The sequence below is a fragment of the Canis lupus genome, chromosome 28 (assembly GCF_011100685.1).
Source record: "Canis lupus familiaris isolate Mischka breed German Shepherd chromosome 28, alternate assembly UU_Cfam_GSD_1.0, whole genome shotgun sequence".
In the NCBI taxonomy this organism is placed as follows: domain Eukaryota; kingdom Metazoa; phylum Chordata; class Mammalia; order Carnivora; family Canidae; genus Canis; species Canis lupus.
In genome coordinates, this window is record NC_049249.1 from 41,560,591 (window position 1) to 41,580,726 (window position 20,136).

General features: G+C 63.8%; 1 protein-coding gene across 1 annotated transcript; it reads left to right on the plus strand.

The window, feature by feature from the left end:
- The first annotated feature begins 946 nt into the window (after positions 1–946).
- On the plus strand, positions 947–13,264 carry LOC491694 (scavenger receptor cysteine-rich domain-containing protein SCART1-like). The gene is made up of 14 exons (XM_038579210.1): positions 947–1,194; positions 2,847–3,164; positions 3,891–4,187; positions 4,766–5,083; positions 5,398–5,703; positions 5,791–6,105; positions 6,414–6,722; positions 10,132–10,446; positions 10,601–10,666; positions 10,742–11,056; positions 11,238–11,285; positions 11,709–11,846; positions 12,249–12,470; positions 13,075–13,264. Exons 1-14 carry the CDS (start codon positions 1,128–1,130, stop codon positions 13,143–13,145), a joined length of 3,105 nt encoding a protein of 1,034 aa, XP_038435138.1. The 5' UTR covers positions 947–1,127; the 3' UTR covers positions 13,146–13,264.
- Positions 13,265–20,136: the final 6,872 nt, after the last annotated feature.

Here is a 20,136-nt window from a genome sequence, read left to right on the forward strand (position 1 = left end):
TACGTAACTAGGAGTGGAATTGCCGGGTCGCAGAGTACCTCTATGTCTAACACTGAATAACTGCCGAACTGTCTTCCAAAGTGACTGCACCATTTTCCAATGAATGTTCCAGTTTTTCCACATCCTCACCAGTAATTCATTTTTATAACTTCTATTTCTTTGCTGAGATTTTCTATTTTTTTCCATTTGTTTCAAAAGAGTTTGCAATATATTGTGGAAGCATTTTTATGACGGGTATTTAAAAAGTCCTTGCCAGATCAACTTCATCTTGTGTCAGTTCATTGCATTTGATCATCTGTTGTTTTCCTGATTTTTCAGATGATGCGTGATTTTCACTCGTATTCTGGACTGTGATGTTAGGACACTCTTGCAGTCACCCTGTTTAGGTTCAGCGTGTAGGTTCTACCTTTTTGTGGCTTTAGTTCCAATGACAGTTTTTTTTTTTTTTTAAAGATTTTATTTATTTATTCGTGATAGTCACACAGAGAGAGACAGAGAGGCAGAGACACAGGCAGAGGGAGAAGCAGGCTCCATGCAGGGAGCCCGACGTGGGATTCGATCCCGGGTCTCCAGGATCGAACCCGGGCCAAAGGCAGGCGCCAAACTGCTGTGCCACCCAGGGATCCCCCAATGACAGTTTTTAGGGGCCTTTCAAGGCTGCCCTGGCCTGTCTCATTTTTCTGGTGCTGTGGGGCTTCCACTCAGTCCCCGCTGGTCCCCAGAAGTCTGGTGTCACTGTGTCACTGTCTGTGGTGGGGAGCCAAAGCCTCTGGGGCTGGGTGGAGGGCTTTGTTGCTGCTGTGGCTGTGGGCAGACTGGCCCACCTGCCTGACTGTGGGGTCTGAGTCAAGCTACCCTGTCAGCAGTTACCAGTGTGGGAGGAAACCCACAGCCTGGGCCCCTCCCTGATATCTGGCAAAGCTCAGGGCTGCCAAGGCCATTGGTTGCTCTGCTTAGAGATAGGGAGACAGACCCTTGGTACATTCTGGAAAGGCCCTCACTGTCCCCATTGGCCCCTGGAGGCCATTGGTGGCTCCTACTTCTGTATATCTGATTTTGGACTGTACTGTCTGCCATTGCATCAGTTGGGCGGCAGGAGCTGGCTGGGCCCTGGGGATCACAGGGCCATGAAGGCAGTTCTCTGGCCCTTGGGACTGGGGACCCTTCTCCTCATTCTCGAGGCAGTCCCCATTGGTAAGTACTTCCTTCCTTCATCCACGGGAGCTTCTGAAGGCAGCAGGTGTGTAGAGCCTGGGACCCTGGGGTGTCTCTCTGGCTCTTGCTCAGCCCAGAGGTGGATGGGTCATCCTGGGACGGGAGAGCTGTGGCGTCCTAAGCGTGTACCTCTGGAGACGCTTACTCTAATGACTGAGCAGCTCTAACTCCAGGGTGAACCTGGGGTGCAGGTCTGGGTCAGAGAGTGGATGGAATGAGGGGACATGGCTAGTGTCTGGTCCCAGTGACCCCCATGGACGGGAGATGCTGATGCGTCTGCTGAGCGGCTGCTCCATCTCCTGTCCCTGGGGCTGGGCTGGCGGGGAGCAGGAAAGCCGGCTGTACCTGGCAGTGAGGGTGACCTTCAGCTCAGGCTGGGGCAAGGAAGAAAGTCACAGTTCCGGGGAGCTACAATAGCAAGGTGGGGGGCACAGGGGCGTGAGGTGCTGCTGGGTCCAGAATCGTGGGCAGGAAGCTGTTCTCCCAGAGGGAACAGCACGGAAAGGCTGGTAGTGAAAGAGCAGCCCCTGGGGGGGACGGCACACAGTGGCACGCGGCCTTGGACTGGGTGTGGCAGAGTGAGAGCCCGGGTGTGCATGTGTGCATGTGTTGGGCAGGGTCACAGGAGAGGGTAGCAGTGTCCAGTGCCCTGGAAACTGCTGGTGATACAGGGCCCAGCCCAGGTGACCCCAGAGCTGGAGAGCAGGGGCGCCCCGGGCGGTGGTGGCGGGCATCTGTGGGCAGTGCGCAAGCTGGAGGGCATCCCGTTTCGTCTTAAAGATGCAGACAACCATGCACGTCTATGTCCAGAGAAGCGCGGCGGGAAGGCGATGAGGAGGCTCTGGGGAGGGTGCCGGGGATCAGTGGAGACCTTCAGGTGTCAGCGAGAGGGGCGGGTCGAGGGCCATGCCTTCCTCTGGCCCTGTGTGGGGAGTCTGCCCCTGTCTCCTCCCTCTGTGGGTCCAGGATGGGCCCTGGAGGTGGCGTGGGGTGGCCCAGGCCGGGATGTAGACTCCTCCGTGGCTGCTGTTGTGTTTCTCCAGCACCAGCCCCGGAGGGGGGATTGTGAGGATGGAGGTGGGAGGGGCGGTGCAGGACAGACCAGGGGGCAGAGGCCTAGGAGGGGTTCAGGGACACCTCGGAGGTGGACACCTCGTGGACTGGGCCCGCTGGCTGGGGTCTAGGGAGCTGCTGAGACCCTGAGACCCGAGGAGGCCGGCTTGGAGAGTGGAAGTGGAAGGGAAGGTGCAGCCCAGGTGGGTGGGTAGGGGTGAGCAGGGTGCGGAGAGAGGGGAGGTGTGAGTCGGGGCCGCAGGGCCTCTTCAGGAAGCGGGGAGATGGTGATCGGGCGGTGGAGCAGGGTGGTGGGAAGGGCCAGCCCAGTTCCAGCCAGCGGGGGACCAGGGGACTTCCTTCGCCTGGGGGGGTGACCCACATCAAGGGGCCCCAGAGGGTTGGCGGAGCAGGGGCTGTGGGGGACGGGGCTGTGCACGGGGGCGAGGGGCTGCAGGGCGGGGCTCTGTGTGACCCCACCCTTCACCTTTCTGGACTGCAAGCCCTGGGACAGGCCGGGCCTGCCTCTACCCCGGCGCGCGCCTCTGAGGCCGGCCTGTCCTTCCGTCCTGCTGCAGGTGGGCCGCCGCACCTGCGGCTGGGGTACAGACACAGCCCCTGCGATGGAGTGGTGCTGGTCGGACGCGACGGGGAGTGGGGACATGTGTGCAACCAGGAGTGGACATTGGCGGAGGCATCCGTGGTGTGCAGGCAGCTGGGCTGCGGGCCCGCCGTGGGCGCCCCCAAGTACGTCCCGCTGCTTGGGGAGACGCTGCGGCCCCGGCTGCACAACGTGTCCTGCAGGGGTGACGAGCCCTCCTTCTGGGACTGCAGCCTCGGGGCCTGGACGCAGACCGCCTGCCCTCACGAGTGGGTGGTGGTGGCCCTGTGCGCGAGTAAGTGGGCGCAGGAGGGCTCGTGCAGGGAAGCAGGCCCGCTGGGGGGGACCGTGGGGACCAGACCCCTTCCGCCCTTCGGTTAGGGCTCCTGTCCTTCCCAGCCACCAAATGCTGCTCGCGAGGCGCTCTTCATGCAGAGGGTGTGGCTGGGACGGAACCCGACAGAAATGCCGCCGCCTGAGCCTGTTCTCTCCCAGGGGGACGCAGAGTGAACAGACTCGGGAAACGGCAATTGCGGAACGTGGGGGGCAGGAACCAGACGGGTGGGGCGGGTGCCCCCCTGTGCCCCAGAGCCGGCCGGGCGCCCTCCGCCTTCGGTGTCTCGGCCCTGGCAGATGCTCTCCCTGGGAGGTCCCCTGCAGGGTCTCCCACTGCCTCCGGGCCTGTGCCCCAGCAGCCTGTGCCTGAAGCCGGCCCACTCCGGGGTTCAGGGGCCCCGTTGGCGGAACACGCAGGCTCCTGGGTCACCACACGGTCTCCAAGTCAGGCACAGGCCCCGGTGAGCGGGGACGCTCTGGGTGGGGGGCCCTGGGAGCGGAGGGACCCCTGTGACTGCTCAGGAAGGACCCCTGTCAGCGCTGCGCTGACCCCTGGAAGGAGCAGGGCTGGTCTCAGGCTCGGCCCCGGGGCAGGGACCGTCGTGGACCCGGGCAGGCTGGTCCTGGAGGCAGGCCACAGCGCCGGCAGCGTCCCCACCTCGGTCCCATGGCCTGTGCTCCCCAGACGGCACTTTTCGGGAGATCCGGCTGGTCAAGGGCCGCAGCCCCTGCGCCGGGCTCCCCGAGATCAGGAACGTGAACGGCGTGGACCGCCTGTGCGGCCTGCACGAGGAGGAGGCCACGGTGTTCTGCGGGGAGCTGGGCTGCGGGCGGGCACTGCAGGCCCCCCGACGGGCCTCGGCTGGCAGCAGCCGGTACATGACGTGCCAGGGCACCGAGCCCACCATTCGAAACTGCAGACTCAACAACAATCTCCGCGGCGGCTGCGACTTCCAGCAGGACGCGGAGGTGGTGTGTTCAGGTGAGGCCGTCTCCCCGGGCACCTGGGAGAGGGGAGAGGCCGGAAAGCCGTGAAGCCCGGGCAGAGGTCGAGGCGGGAGCACAGGGGCCCGGGCGGTGCCTCACCCAGTGGGCGCCCGCGTGTGCCGGCCCTGGCTCAGGGGCCCCGGGCCGGGGCTGTTGCCCGTGCAGCGCGCGTCAGGGACTGTTGCCGGCCTCCTCGCAGTCCCGTCTCAGGTGGCCAAGGGAGGTGGCCCTTCTGGGTCCTGCCCGAGCCCCGGGAAGCAGGAAGGCCGCCCTCCTGGGTGCCTGGGCCTGGCCTGCAGGGGCACACGGGGCCTGGAGGCCACCGCCTGGGTGGGCAGAGGCTATGACACCTCCAGGTGGGTGCCTGGAGGAGGTGACTCTGCCCTCTGCCCTCGGGAAGTGACGGGGACCCCTGCTCCGTTCTGGGTGCGGGGTGCACGGGCCCCCGCTGTACCCCCTCCCAGGCCTTGTGGCCCGCTGCCCTCACAGGGGGTCTGCCCCATGGTCCGTGGTCCGGGACGTGTCCGCAGTGTCCCCTGCGAACACTCATCCTGCGGCTGTGTGTCCTCCCAGGACATGTGGAAGCCCGCTTGGAGGGTGGCGAGCACCCCTGTGCTGGGCGTCTGGAGGTGAGGCGGGGCCTGACCTGGGGCACCGTCTGTGACGCTGACCTGGACCAGGCCACGGCCCACGTGGTGTGCCGGGAGCTGCGGTGCGGCTCGGCCGTGTGGGCTCCCAGCGGCGCGCACTTCGGCCTGGGCTCCGGGCCCGTGTGGACCGAGGCCTTCCGTTGTGCGGGCAACGAGTCTCTGCTGTTCCACTGCCCTCGGGGGCCTGGGCACCGGTGCGGGCACCGCCGCGATGCTGGGCTCAGGTGCTCAGGTGAGGCGGGCCGGGAGGGCCCTGACGCTCAGCCCTGCCCCTCCCCTGCCAGCCACGTGCTCACTCCCCCTGCGGGCTCTAAGCTGGTTTCCTAAGGGAGCCTCCTGCCCAGAGGGGGGTGTTCCTGCGGGTGGAGGGAAGGGGAGGGGAGGATGGTGCCCCCAGGCTGCCCCCCGACGGCAGGCACAGGTGCACAGAGGTGGGACCAGGCGCCGAGGCTGCGGGCAGGGAGCTGGTGAGGGAAAGGCACAGCTCTGGGGCCACCACCAAGACCCGGGGCCTGGAGGGGCAGCGGGGATGCTGACACCCCCTGCGCTCCTCAGAGTTCCGGCTGGTGAACGGCAGTGGCGGCTGTGAGGGGCGCGTGGAGCTGCAGGTGCAGGGGGCCTGGGCGCCCGTCTGCGCCGCCCACTGGGATTTAGCGGATGCCACTGTCCTGTGCCACCAGCTCAACTGCGGCAGCGCAGAGGCCACGCCCCCGGGAGGCCACTTTGGGGCCGGGGACGTGGGCATCTGGCCTGACGCCTTCCACTGCGCGGGCACAGAGCCTTACCTGTGGCACTGCCCCGTGAGCACCCTGGGCAACCGGGCCTGCGCCCCGGGGAGCACGGCGGCCGCAGTGTGCTCAGGTGAGTGGGCGCGGGCGCCCTGGGGCTTCCGCGGGAGGCCGGTGCCCCCCCCCCCCCCGCGACCCCGAGCGGCCTCCATGCCCCCAGGTCTCCCGCACGCTCTGCGCCTCAGGGGCGGACACAGCCGCTGTGACGGCCGCGCGGAGGTCTCCCTGGACGGCGCGTGGGGCCGCGTCCTGGACGCCGCGTGGGACCTGCGCGCCGCCGCCGTGGTGTGTGCGCAGCTGGGCTGTGGCCGGGCCCAGCGGGCCTACGACGCGCCCCCCCCGAGCCGTGCGCTCCCCGTGGGGCTGAGCCGCGCGCGCTGTCGGGGCACTGAGACCCGCCTGACCCAGTGCAACGTGTCCAGGTCCGCGCTGGTGCCCGCGGGCACCTCCCGGGACGCGGGCGTGGTGTGCTCGGGTGAGTGGGTCCCGGCCCCGCCCCCCCGCCCGCCCGACCCAGGCCGCCCCGAACCCAGGGTGCCCCCGACCCCGACCCAGGGCACACCCCCCGTCCCAGGGCGCCCCCGCCCCCGCCCCAGGGCGCCCCTGACCCTGACCCAGGGCGCCCCCAACCCCGACCCAGGGCGCACCCCCTGACCCAGGGCGCCCCCGACCCCGACCCAAGGCGCACTCCCCGACCCAGGGTGCCCCCCTGACCCAGGGCGCCCCCGACCCCAACCCAGGGCGCCCCCGACCCCCCTCCCGCCCTGAATCGCTTCTCCGCAGGGAGCCGGCGCGTGCGGCTGGCGGGGGGGCCCCACCGCTGCGCGGGGCGTGTGGAGGTGCTGCTCGGGGGCGCGTGGGGCACCTTGTGTGACGACGGCTGGGACCTGCGGGACGCCCAGGTGGTCTGCGGGCAGCTGGGCTGCGGCCACGCCCTCCGCGCCCTGGGGGCCGCGCCCTTCGGGGCCGGCTCGGGCCGCATCTGGATGGGGGAGCTGCGCTGCGGCGGCCGCGAGTCCGCGCTGTGGCGGTGCCCGTCCGGGGGTGCGCAGGGCTGCGGGCACAAGGAGGACGCCGGCGTCGTCTGCTCAGGTCCGTCCCGTCGAGCGTGCCCGGGGCCGCGGTGGGGGGGGGTTCGCGCTGTCCCTCCCCGGAGCTCCGCCTCGCCTGCAGGCCTGGGGGCTCCTGCTGCAGCGATGCTGCGGGCCCAGCACCTTTACACGGCCTGGGGGGGGGTCCCGCGGGCTCCGGGTCCCCGGTGTGCTCGGAGGTGCGGGGGCCGGCCAGCCCTGCTTGGGGTCTCTTACCTGGGGGGGACACCTTGAGGGGGGCAGGTCTGCTCAGAGGTGCTGGGGGCCTGGGTCAGCTCTTCCTAGGCTCTCTCACTTGCAGGGGGTGGGGGCCGGGGGCAGGCTGGATCAGCTCTGCCTGGGGTCTGTCACCCCTGCTCACAGGCTCACCTCACAGTGAGTGGGAGGGTCTCTGTCTCAAACTCTTGGGACCCCTATTTCAGTGTGGCTGGGCTTTCTCCAGGGCTTTGCAGGTGGTGTTTGAACGTCTTTGTGTCTTAGCTCATGCTGTGGAAGGCTCTCTGCATTGCCCGCGCGGGGGTGTGGCCTTCTTGGGTGACAGTGGTGCCTTACTGGGGGTGTGAGCCCCAGGGGTCTGCTGGGGCTGCTCCCCACGGCCGAGCCGAGCATTCACTGTGGCTTCTTTCATCCCTTCCAGTCCTGGTTTTGCTTTAGGAAAGTTTTCCTCTGCTTTGTCTCAGAGGATGGCTCTGTTGCAATCGCGTGTCTTCCAACGTGACCCGTGGCCTCATTATTTTAGCTCTTCCCTGTCACTTTTATTTATTGTTTTCGCGGGAGGGGCTCCGGAGACCGTAGGTGTGCGCGTCACTGCTTTGCCGGGTGCAGCACCGCTCTTGCTGGACGTCCTTCTCAGCTTGGCCGGCTCGCCTTACGGGCTCCCGCGGCAGTGCTCCCTTGCTGACTGAGGGGCCTCGGCTGCAGGGGGCGGGGGGCCCTGTTGCTGCGGCCACTCCGCATGGCAGCAGCGCTCCGGAGTCGAGAGCAGAGGCCAGCGAGGTGCGGGGGCCCCCCAGGCCCAGAACGGCTGTGGTCATTCTTACACTGTTTGCTCAGTTGGCTGACGTCCCAGGGCCAACCCGGATTCCAGGGGTGTGGGTGCAGGCAGGAGATCTTGGTGGCCTCTCTGGTCACCTATCATGGATGCACTTCCTTCGAGTGTCTTTTATTTTATTTTTTTATATTTTTATTTTTTATTTTTAAAAATTCATGATAGAGAGAGAGAGAGAGAGACAGGAGGAGGGAGAAACAGGCTCCATGCAGGGAGCCTGACGTGGGACTCGATCACGGGACCCTGGGATCACGCCCTGGGCCAAAGGCAGGCGCTAAACCGCTGAGCCACCCAGGGATCCCCTTTTGAGTGTCTTTTATTTTTTTATTTTTATATTTTTTAAGATTTTATTTATTTATTCATAGATACAGAGAGAAAGAGGCAGAGACACAGGCAGAGGGAGAAGCAGGCTCCATGCAGGGAGCCCGACATGGGACTCGATCCCGGGTCCCCAGGATCACATCCCTGGCTGTGGGCGGCACCAAACCGCTGCGCCACCGGGGCTGCCCTCGAGTGTCTTTTAAAAGCTTATTTAAATTTTAATTTGTTATGACCCTGTCATATGCAATTCGTATCCTACTTTCTCCACTTATCCTGTAGACGTATTTTTGACGTATCATGGACTTGCATAATTTTGAAGAGTTTCCTGTGCTTTATTATGGGTGATATCGTAGTCTCCTTAATACGTCTCCCTGTGGTCGGAGTTGCCCCACTTGAGGGTAACGTGATGATGTTCGGGCCATGACCAGCCAGGGCTGATGTTGTCTCTGAATATGGAATGCTGCGCTCATTCCTGTTTTTTTTTTTTTAATTTTTAAATTTTTTATAGTCACCTGCTAAGTTGATCATCTAGTACACAAGGATTGTTCTATATTTGGTTTTTCAATTAATTAGCATATAGGTAGAGTTCAGTGATTCATCAGTTGCCTATGACACCCGGCGCTCATGCCATCCCGCGCCCTCCTTCCTGCCTGCCCCCCAGGGACCCCCACCCTGACCTCAGCGACCCTCAGTTTGTTTCCTGTGATTAACGGTCTTGCCACAGTTGGGCTATTGTGGGCCTGGCTGCTGTGAACACTGGGGTGCAGGGTCCCTTCAGGTCACTACACCTGAACTGTGGTTGGAGTTTCTTCTGTTTCTGTCCTTTGCAGTGAAAGTGGTGTTAACGTCCTCTATTTTATTATTATTTTATGTTATTTCATTATTATTGATGATCTTCTTCTTTCTTCTTTCTTCTTCTTCTTCTTCTTCTTCTTCTTCTTCTTCTTCTTCTTCTTTTTCTTCTATGTGCTTCTTTAATTTTGTTTTTGATAGGTTGATGTAATTGGCTGCTCCCATGTTAGGGGCATAAATATTTACAATTTTTAGACCTTCTTGTTGGATAGACCTTTTTATTATGAAATAGTGCCGTTCTTCATCTCTTATCACAGTCTTTGGTTTATAATCTAATTTGTCTGATACGAGGGTTGCTACCCCCACTTTCTTTTGAGGACCATTAGCACGACACATGGTTTTCCACTCCCTCACTTTGGACCTGGAGGTGTCTTTAGTCTAAAATGAGTCTCTTGGGAGGCCTGGATGGCTCAGAGGTTTAGCGCCAAGTGATCCTGGAGTCCTGGGATCGAGTCCCACATCAGGCTCCCTGCATGGAACCTGCTTCTCTCTCTGCCTCTCTCTCTCTCTCTGACTCATAAATAAATAAAATCTTAAAAAAAAAACATAAAATGAGTCTCTTGCTGACAGCATATCAATGAGTCTTTTTAAAAATCCAGTCTGACACCCCCGTGTCTTTTGATTGGGGCATTAGGCCTGTCGACGTTCAGAGTAACTATTGAAAGTTATGAATTTAGTGTCACTGTATTATTACCTGTAAAGTCTCTGTTCCTTCCTGGTCTGTCGTACTCTTGGGCTCTCTCTTAATTTAAAGGATCTCTTTTTAATATTCCTTGCAGGGCTGGTTTAGTGATCACAAATTCTTTTAGTTTCTGTCTGTCCTGGAAGCCCTTTATCTCTCCTTGTATTTTGGATGACTGCTTTGCTGGATAAAGAATTCTTGGTTGCGTAGTTTTTTCATTTAGCACTTGGATTATTTCTGTGTTTTAAATGGTTTCCAAGGATGGATTTCTGGACAATTACTGACACCTGCTAAGATGTTTCAGCTGGGGATTAACCCTGGTCACCTGAGGTTAAGCGCCCCCTGCATCTCTGGGGTGGGACATTGTCATGGGGATGCACGACTGATTTAAGGTTCATGCAGGGGCTCCCGGGTCGGATGCCCCTGAGTGGCATTGATCTTGGTGCTGGGACACTCTGACTTTGGCCTTCAGAGATGTCCCCTGGCCTGAGTGCTCTTGTCTTCCAGAGTCAGTGGCTCTGAGGCTGCGAGGTGGCACCCAGCGCTGTGCTGGGTGGCTGGACGTGTTCTACAACGGCACGTGGGGCGCCGTGTGCAGTAACGCCCTGCAGGACATCTCCATGTCCATCATCTGCAAGCAGCTGGGCTGTGGGGAGCAGGGCTGGCTGGAGAACAGGCCGGTCCCCACTGGCTCGGGCCCCTCCTGGGTGGACAACATCGAGTGCCGCAGGCTGAGAAACTCTACGCTGTGGCAGTGCCCCTCGGCGCCATGGCACCCGCAGTCCTGTGCCCCTGGAGAGGAGGCCTGGATCACCTGTGCAGGTGGGACCCTGCAGGTCCAGGAACAAGCCACCTGCAGGGACTGCCCTCGCTCCATGACTCAGGGCCCGGGGAGGGTCCCTTGGGCTCTACAAACTTCATTCGGAAGCCTCCCAGGGCATTTACATGGGATGGTGACTGTGTAATCCTACAGGAGTGTCAGAGAAGATGACGCAGGATTCCGGGGAGCCCCTCAACTGCTCGTCCACCCACAGCTGCCCAGGTACCCCTCTGCCCACCCCCCCGTCCGCTCCTCACCTTGGTCCCACCCTGCGGTGACCACAGCCCCCTTTCCCAGGGGAGGCCGTGCTGCGTGTGCGTGGGGGCGAGGACGGCTGCTCAGGCCGCGTGGAGCTCTGGCACGCTGGCTCCTGGGGTACCGTGTGTGACGATTCCTGGGACCTGGCAGACGCGGAGGTCGTGTGCCGCCAGCTGGGCTGCGGGCCGGCCATGGATGCGCCCATGGGGGCTGCCTTTGGGCCGGGCTCGGGGCCTGTGTGGCTGGACGAGGTGGGGTGCCGGGGCAGCGAGACATCCCTGTGGAGCTGCCCTGCGGAGCCCTGGGGACTCGGAGACTGCGGCCACAAGGAGGACGCGGGCGTGCGCTGCTCCCGTGAGTGGGTGGCGGCGGGACAGGTGGTGGCAGGTTGGCTGGGGGCTGGGGTGGCCGCCGGGAGGGGTGCCCACTGGGGGCTGCCCCGGTGGTTGTCCTGTGTGCATTGGGCTTGGGCTGCGAGGTCTGGCTGGGGCCTGCGCTGCTCCCCTCGCCTCAGGCCACTCCCCTTCTCTTGCAGGTGACAGGGGACCCCCGGCCCTGCCGCCCGCTCTGGCGCACACACCAGGTAGGCTGCTCTTCGCTAGGGCTTGGCTCACACCCTCCTGTGTGGCCCCGCCTGGGGCCCTGCGTCGGCTCACAGGGGCGCCAGGGAGTCTCCCGTGGGCGCCGAGGCCCCCGTCAGCCCCTCGGGATGCCCGGGCCGTGGCTCAGGCCCTCCCAGCCCCTTCTCTGGGGTCACTCTTGTACCAGCTGGGGGTTCTGACCCGGGAACAGTGTGGCCTTCCTCCTGGCCCCCACCCTCCCCTGCCGCTCCCTCCTGACCTCTGCCCCGTGACCTCAGGGCCACCTCTGGGGGAGGAGCGCAAGGCCCGTCTGTCCTTTGGGGGCCTCACCCACCCTGAGCACCTCTGGTGGTCCAGGCCCAAGGTCACAATACCCCAGGCACACGGGCGCACAGGGGAGACCCCGCCTGTCACTGTCCCCACAGGAGCCCCCCTGGCCCGTCCGCCTGCCCTCAAGGCTGGGAACCTGCCCATGATGCTTTGCTTTGTCCTTGGCACCCTCCTGCTGGCCGTCTCCCTGGTCCTGGGGGTACAGTGGTACCGCGGCAGGAGAGCCCGCAGGGGTAGGTGGCAGTAGCTGGGAGGTTGACACGGGGCTCTGGGGGGAGGCGGGGGAGGCGGGGGTGTGCTCTGAGACCCAACCCATCGCGGCCCTTCCTGTCCTGGGACCCACTCAGCGAGCGGGCCCCACTGTGTGGTGACTTCTCGGTGCCGCTCTAGGGCCTATGAGTTACAGGGTGGGGGGACTCCGTCCCTGCTCAGCTGCTGAGGGGCCCCGTGGGCTCCTGATGCCTCGTGCGGTGCGTGGGCTGGAGCCGGGTGGCCCTGGTGCCCTGGTGCTGGCGTGTCGCCGTCGTGTGCGGCCGCAGCAGAGGGGCCAGGGTGCTGCAGGGCACCTGTGGGCCGGCGGGGGGGCGCGGCAGGGAGAGTGCGTCTGCTGGACGGCTGAGCTGTGGCCTTCGCAGGTTCCAGGATGTGGGGGAGTCTGCCCTCGGAAGGCGTTTATGAGGACATCGGCGCCGTCCCCATGGCGGACCAAGGCGAGGGACCCACAGTGTCCGGGACCCCGGCCCTGGAGGAGGAGTATGATGACGCTGGGGAGCTGGAGCTGGGCACCGAGGACGAGGACGAGGAGGAGGAGGAGGAGGAGGAGGAGGAGGAGGAGCCGGCGCCCCTGAGCCCTGCAGGTGTGCACCTCTGTGCCTGGGCATCTGTCGCGCTGTTTCTGCTCTACTGCTCCTACGCCCGTGGCTCCGCTCTGGCCAGCGCCTACATTTAAAGACTCTGAGAGCCACCTGTCCGTGTGTCCATGCCCCTCAGTCCAGCGTCACAGGCTTGGTCGTTAGGAGGCTCGGCCATCCCTTCAAAGTTGCCCCAGAGGCTGGAATCTTCCTACGGGTGGATGTGGAGTTAGGGAGGGTCCTGGGGTTTTCTTCGGGTTTCTTCTCCTGGTTGCTCCCAGGTTCTAGCACCTTGTCCTGCTGGCTGTGATGGGGGGTGCTGAGCAGGTGGGGGGGATGCGCTGTGACCCTGGGTCACTGTCCTGGGCAGGTGGGGGGGGACGCGCTGTGACCCTGGGCCACTGTCCTGGGCAGGTGGGGGGACGTGCTGTGACCCTGGGCCACTGTCCTGGGCAGGTGGGGGGGACGCGCTGTGACCCTGGGCCACTGTCCTGAGCGGGGAGGCGGGGGGACGCGCTGTTACCCTGGCTCACCCTGTGCAGTGACCCACGAGGGCCCAGAAGGTGTGGGGCCCTGAGCCATGGGCTCGATGCGCGTGTCTCTAACGCAGGTGCGGCCCCTTCCGGCCGAGGCCCTGGAGCCCCGGCTGAGACGGACGACGCATCGCGCCCAAGGCGGTGAGGACAGGGAGCTGGCCGTGGGGACGTCAGTGGGACCACAGTGGGCAGCGAGCCCCCGCCCTGGTGGCTTTCACTGTCCTCATTTCAAAAGCAGATGTCATTAAAGTCCCTTTGGAGTCACTCCTTCGTGCATTAATTCAGCTCAGAGACATTCCTCAGAGCCCCGCAGCCCCGGGGCAGCTCCCGGCCTCCCTGCTCCCGGGCCGGGCTTTCCGCGCTCCGCACCCACCTGCTCCTGGACGCCCCCCCAAGCCGGTGGGGGATCACAGGGGAGCTAGCGGTGTATGGGCTCCCCCACCCCGGCCTCACCCCACCCTGACGGCACCCATCCCCAGTGCACCCCTCCCCGACCACACCTCCTCCCCGACCACAACCCTTCCCCGACCTCCCCCACCCCGACCACCCCCTCCCTGACCACCCTCTCCCCATCACCCCCACCCTGACCACATCCCCTCCCGACCACACCCCCACCTTGATCACCCCCCCCTACCCCGACCACCCCCTCCCCACCACCACACTGGACATCCCAGGGACTGGGGTGTGGGGAGGGTGTAGCCCAGGGGTGGGTCCCTGGGGTCCAGAGGAGACAAGTGAGTTGCGGGAGGTGGGGTGGGGATCTGAGCATGACAGGGGACCCGGGAGACCGTGGGGAGCAGAGCGGGCTGGTGGGGGGGTGCCCAGGGCCCAGGACTCGGAGGAGGCGCGGAGCTCGTCCCTCTGGCTGCCCGTCTGCACCCGCTGTGCCCAGACTGTGCCCCACGGCCGTGCGCCCCACCTGCTGGACCCCCCGGGCTGTCTGTGGGGTGCTGGTGGGGCGTCTCTGGCACCAGGCCGGGCTGTGGTTCACGGGGTGCCCGGGCTGCTGCCCCGCGGGCCCTCCTGGCCTCTCCCTCCAGACTCTTCGCGCCTCCCGCTCTGGAAACCTGGGCGGCCCCCAGGACACTGGTCGGCGGCAAATCTCCCAGAAAGAAACCCCTATTGACCTTATTCTGTTTATAAAATAATACACATTTATTATTGCAAGTTTAAAAACTCCTGGAACCAAGAAAGAGAATGGAAACACTTGTGCGCTCAGAAGCGAGCCCCTCAGCCTCCAGGTGTATGTCCGGGAGGACGTGTCGGTCTGGACGCCAAGGCGTGAGCGCCAAGCGCGGGGCCCGGGGTGCTTGGCCTGTGTCCCGCGTGTGTCCCACGGGGCGTGCACCTGCCTGTCGGCCTGGGTCCGCACGCGGGCCTGCCGGGGTGTTGGCTCCTGGCCGGTGGCATGTGTGGCTGCTTTTCCAAGAGCCCGCGCTCTCGGAGGACTGTGCGCTGCTTGCGGTCGCTGACCACGGCTCCGGAGGATTCTAGGCCGTCCCATCACCCTGCCACCTCGAGATCCAAGCTCAGGGTGTCAGTCGCTGGAAGGTGACGAGGCTGTGGCCCCGGAGCCCGCACCAGTCGGGTCGCTGCCCTTGGAAGAGACTCCAGAGAGCGCCCTACGCCTGCCTCCTGTGAGGACCCAGGTGGGCTCCCCCCTCCCCGGATCTGCCTCCAGGACTGCGGGCTGCGGGCCCCCCATCTGTGGTGTCCCACCCCGAACACATGGAGACAGCCCGGGGGCTGGGCGGGCCCTCCTGCCTCTGCGGGGCCAAGCCGCCCGCACACCGTGCTGGACCAAACGTGTTTCCGGAGTGAGGACACCGCCAGGACCCAGCCCTGACGAGGCTGGAGGGGACAGCGTCCTTGCTCCTGCACCGCAGGGCGCACGGGACTCGTGAAGAGGCAGGGCGGTGCTGGGGTCACGGGCAGCCCCACCAGGGCCCCCCACCCCGGCTGTGCCCTTCTCCTTCCCTCGAGGGGGTACGAGGAGGGACGGAGCAGCCCCGGGGCCACCTGCCCCGGCCCACTCCTGCGGGGCGCCCGGGCTTTGTGTCCAAGAGGAAGCTTGGCCGGTGCAGGCCTGAGGGGTGCCAGGGCTCGCCCGTTGCTGCAGGGGGGCCTTCCCAGAGCTGCCCAGGGAGCAGAGGGGCCGTGGCCCTGACGACTTGGGCGACTCAGGGGCCGACTGTGGGGGGGGACAGGCCGGACCCTGGGCCACGAGCCCCTGGGGCCTGGGGACGAGCCTGTCACTTGCACAAACAGGGCGGGCGGCCTGGTCGGGCAGAGCGTCAGTGCGACCGCTGGCCGTGGGCAGGGGCCCCGCCGGCACCAGAGCTGTTTCCCACGCAGACAAAGCGTCGGCCCACAGCCCACAGCTCGCTCCGCGGCCCCGGGGACCCAGACTCTGTGCTGCTGACCTGCCCGCCCACCGCCCCGAGCAGCAGCTCAGGACCCTTGGAGCCCCTTGGGGGTCGTGGGCTGCCGACCCCTTCCCTGTGGCCCCTGCTGACGTCCTTCCCCCGAGGCCGACGACCGCGGGCCCACGGCCACAGCTCCTGCGGGACGGGACCCACTCCCCGCGGTGGCTGCCGTAGGGTCCGCACCCTGCTGGCTTAAAACCACAGACACCGGGCGCCATCCAGGGTTCGAGGCCCCACCCCTGAGCCCCGGCGCGGGTCGCCCTCCCTGTCTGAGCCTGTGGGAGGGTCCCCGTGGCGTCCTGTGTCTATGTTCACGGCGATCCAGACACGTTGCTCGTGGACGCTCGGCTCCAGTGTCGTCTCCGCCGGCCCCCGGCTTCCCCTGCATCCACGGCCGGGGTCTCTCATCAGGACCCCAGTCAGGGGGGTCAGGGCCCACCTCATCGTGGCAGGGCCTAGCCTTGGCTGCACATCTGCGGTGACCCGTCTCCAAAGGCCACGTGCAAAGGCTCATGTGTTCAGACTTGAACATATGCTGGGGCGCCTGGGGCTCGGTCACCGTCCCAGGGTCCTGGGGTCGCCCCCACGTCGGGCCCCTGCTCGGTGGGGGATCTGCTCCCCCCTCCCCCCCACTGCTCCCCTGCTCACAGGCGTTCTCATTCTCTCTGTCAAATAGATAAATAACATCTTAAAGAAAAAAAGACGTGAGCGCATCTTTTCAGGGCACACAGTTCAACCCACATGTGTGGATTAGGAACGGGTTAACTGGCTTCTTTCTTTTTTTTGTGTAATATTTGATTATTCATTCGTGACAGACAGACACACACACACACACACACAGAGAGACACAGGCAGAGGGAGGAGCAGGCTCCATGCAGGAAGCCGGACGTGGGACTCGATCCCGGGACCCTGGGGTCACGCCCCGGGCTGAAGGTGGCGCTAAACCCCTGAGCCACCCAGGCTGCCTCTGTTAACTGGTTTCTGAGGAGTTCGGGGTACACCTGGAGCACAGGGGGGTCTTCATGCGTGGAGCTCAGGAGACCCGCTGGGCACTGGGCCGTGGGGCCGTGAGCGTGTCCCTGGATGGGCGAGTGGCTGGAGCCTGTTGTGGGACGGAGCAGGGCAGGATGTGTCAGTTCTTGGCCACAACGTTGGTGACAGAGAAGCACGGAGCGGGCGGGGTCGGGGGGACGCCCTGGAAGGCGGGGCAGGTACTACTGCGGGTCCCTGAACCGGCCCCGGCCCCGTCACCCTGACACGCTCGGAAGCGAGACCAGCAGGGAGGGCCCGGAGGAGCCCGAGGACCTCGTCAGGGCCGCCACCCGCTCTGCAGGGTCGAGGGCGGCACGGGCCCCAGGGATCTGTGACACTGGCACGAGGCGGAGCAGCCGGCCAGGTGCTGGGACGCCGTCAGAGGCGGGCGGCTGCCAGGATTTACGGCTCAGGGCAGAGGGAGGGTCGGGGGCGCACAGGGGGCGGGGGGGGCTGGTACCGGGGCAGGTGGGACCCGGGGATGGGGGCAGGCTGGGAGCACGGGGTGGACAGTGCCCCAAGGAAGGGGCTCCGGCCCTCCGGTTACGGGGGTGGGGACACTAGGACGTCACAGATCCAGCTGGTGGCCCGTCCCCAGAGCTCGGGGTCAGCAGGAGACTGTGACCGCAAAGGAAGAGCCGGTCAGCAGCGGCTTCGGGGCAGTTCCAGCGTCTGGTGCTGGATCCCCCGGGAGCCGTGACGCCCCCCTGGGGGGCAGGACGAGCATCCACGGGGACCTGGGCTGTGACTCTGCAGAGGCGGCGTGCCCCGTGTGCGCAGCACGGGCCTGTGAGGTGGGAAGAGCGTGGTCAGCACGCACGCCCAGCTGTCACCGGCCCGACAGGTGACAGCCGGGCACAACGTCCACAAGCCTGGTGTCCAGACAGGTGCAGGGGTCCCAGGCCGCCAGGAGGCCTTGACATCACCGTGACCTCCGGGAAGGGTGACGGGGCTCCCCGGGCGAGCTTGACCCACGGGCTCCTCGGGGACTGGATGGGGGGTCGCGCTGGGGGCGCTCAGGTCCGCAGAGCACACGGACTCGCTGTCGGTTTCAGGACTGTGGCTGGGGCGGCTCACGGGGCAGAGGACACAGCCGAGGAGGCCACGGTGACAGCAGGACGTGGGAGGAGCGGGTGGACGTGCCGCCGCCAGCCTGTGGCCCAGCAGGTGTGCAAGGTGTGGGCTATGGGGTGGCTGTGGGACCCCGGGAACAGCAGCACCCGGGGGACGTGTCCTGGGAGGAAGCCGGTGGCCTCCAGCCAGAGGTTGCTCAAAGACGATGACGATGGGTCCAAAGGAGACAGAGCCAGCTGGATGCGCTCCCGCCGGTGACATCTCGACCCATTCGAGAGCCAAATAGTGAACAGTCACGCGATTTTGCCTCGTGTGACCTTTGCGCCTCCCTTTCTCCGTCACCTTCAGGAAAAGGTGACGACGTGTTGGCTCGGAGCGCGGGCTGTGGGGGGCGAGCCTCCCTGGTCCCCGCTGCCCCCGGGCGCTCTGGAAGGAGGCTCCAGCCAAAGGGGGCCCCGCGGTGACCTCGGACGCCCCGCGGCCTCCGCGTCCCCGGGGCCGGGTCTGGGGTCCCACCAGCCTTACAGAGCCTCCGCTTCTCCTCGAGCAGCCGCTTGTCCGGGAAGCGGAGCCCCAGAGTGGCGGTGTGCAGGTCGCCCGTCAGGTGTTCTGGGCGCACGCTGAGTTTCGTCAGCTGGTTTTTCTGCATCTCAAGGATCATCGTAGGCTTCGGTAGCCGGTTGGACGGGAACTGTATTGGTTGAACCAGCCTTCCGCCCTCTGGCTGAGCCTCCGCTGCTGTTCATCGTTTGTGCGTTATCAGCCCTGACCTTGTAATGTTTTGTGGAGGGTTTTGATCTGTTTTCTCCTCTTATAATATCTTTGCCGCGGGTCTCGGAACTCAGGGCCCTGGTGGACTTGTCGGGTAAGTCAGGATTGCTTTAGTCTTTCCCCTCCCTGGAAGATGTTTTGTAAAATCAGAATTCTTCCTTCCTTAAAAAAAAAAAGAAAGAATTCTTCCTTCCTTAAAAAAAAAAAAGAATTCTTCCTTCCTTAAAAAATAAAAGAATTCTTCCTTCCCTAAGTCTTTGTTAGAGAACCACACACAAGACTTTCATCTCCTTCTGAATCGCCTGAGGCGTGACACACTCTGTGGCTCTTGCCCACAGATGCTTCCACGCACAGTGTTTTGCATTTTAGAGCTGTCGTCAGGGTGCAGGGGTCCCGGCGTTTCCCTGCATCTGTATCTTCGGGGTAAATCCCCAGCAGGGCAATTGCTGGGTCGTAGGGCAGATGGAACTAGGGGGGGTGGAAGGGGAGGAGGGCGGGGGGTGGGGGTGACTGGGTGGCGGGCACTGAGGGGGCACTTGACGGGATGAGCACTGGGTGTTATTCTGTGTGTTGGCAAATTGAACACCAATAAAAAATAAATTTATTATAAAAAAGAAAAAAAAGTAGAGCTGTCATTGCATGGCCTTCTGGCTCACACACCTTCCCTCCCTCCCTCCCTCCCTCCCTCCCTCCCTCCCTCCCTCCCTCCCTCCCTCCCTCCCTCCCTCCTCTCTCCCTCCCTCCTTCCTTCCTTCCTTCCTTGTAGGGGGAGGAGGGCAAAGGGGAAACCTCAGGGAGACCGGGCTCTGCGCTCAGAGCGGTGCAAGGCTCCATCCCACGACCCTGGGATCACGACCTGAGCCGATGCCGAGCCGGCCGCTCCCCCACCTGCGCCCCCCGGGCACCCCGGCTCGCACAATTCCTGGTGACAAGCCAATATTTTATCTCTGTTCCCTCATATGTGAGTCTTCGTCTCCTTCAGCTCCTCTTGAGAGTCTCTGTTCCGGGTCAGACTGGGTGACGGTGGTCACGACGCAGAGTCAGCGCGTGTTTGTGCTGCTCGGGGCGACCCTTGAGATCCCTGGACCTAAGAAATCTTTTGTGACCCATTTCCATTGTTGTTTCCACCCCCTTTTGGGTGGTCCGCTTCCGGCTGACAGGCGGCTCGGTATCCCTCGTGGGTCAGCGGAGACGCTGGTTTCCCAGGTTTCTGCTTGGCCTCCGTCGCGAGGAGCGGCTGCTGCTGCGTCTGCAGAGCCACCAGCTCTGTGCCTCGAGAGCCTCCACTTGACGCACAGCACTTTCCATGTCGACACGTCCGATTTGGCTTTTAATTAAGCCTCTGCATTTTTGTCTTCACTTACACTCACTTTTTTAGCACGGACCACGGGCTGCTTGGATGCAGTTACGGATTCCGTGTCCCGCACGTGTTCTGCTCTATCTGCTCACCGACCTGCACCCTGGTCTGTCACGCTTCGGTTCTGCCCCTTTCGTCTGTCATCTCGAACGGATGCCGGACGCATGATTTCGTGTTGTCATGCACTTTAATCAGTATATTAATAATATCTATTTGTAATATTAAGCTATTGACTTTTTTCCAGAAAAATGCCTCCTGTCTCTGTCATGTTTCTGGCCGGAAACGAGCAGGTCACGATCTGTTTGCCTCTGGGAGGCTCCTTGTAGGCACTTCGGGCGGAGTGGGCGGCCTTCGCTCGGGCTGGCGGGGCCTGCGTGGGCCCCGGAGCCCCTCCGTGTCCCCTCCTGAGCACCTGCAGTCCACGCCCCGGGAGGGTGGCCGGCACACGGCTTAGCTGAGGAAGGACGAGCCGAGTC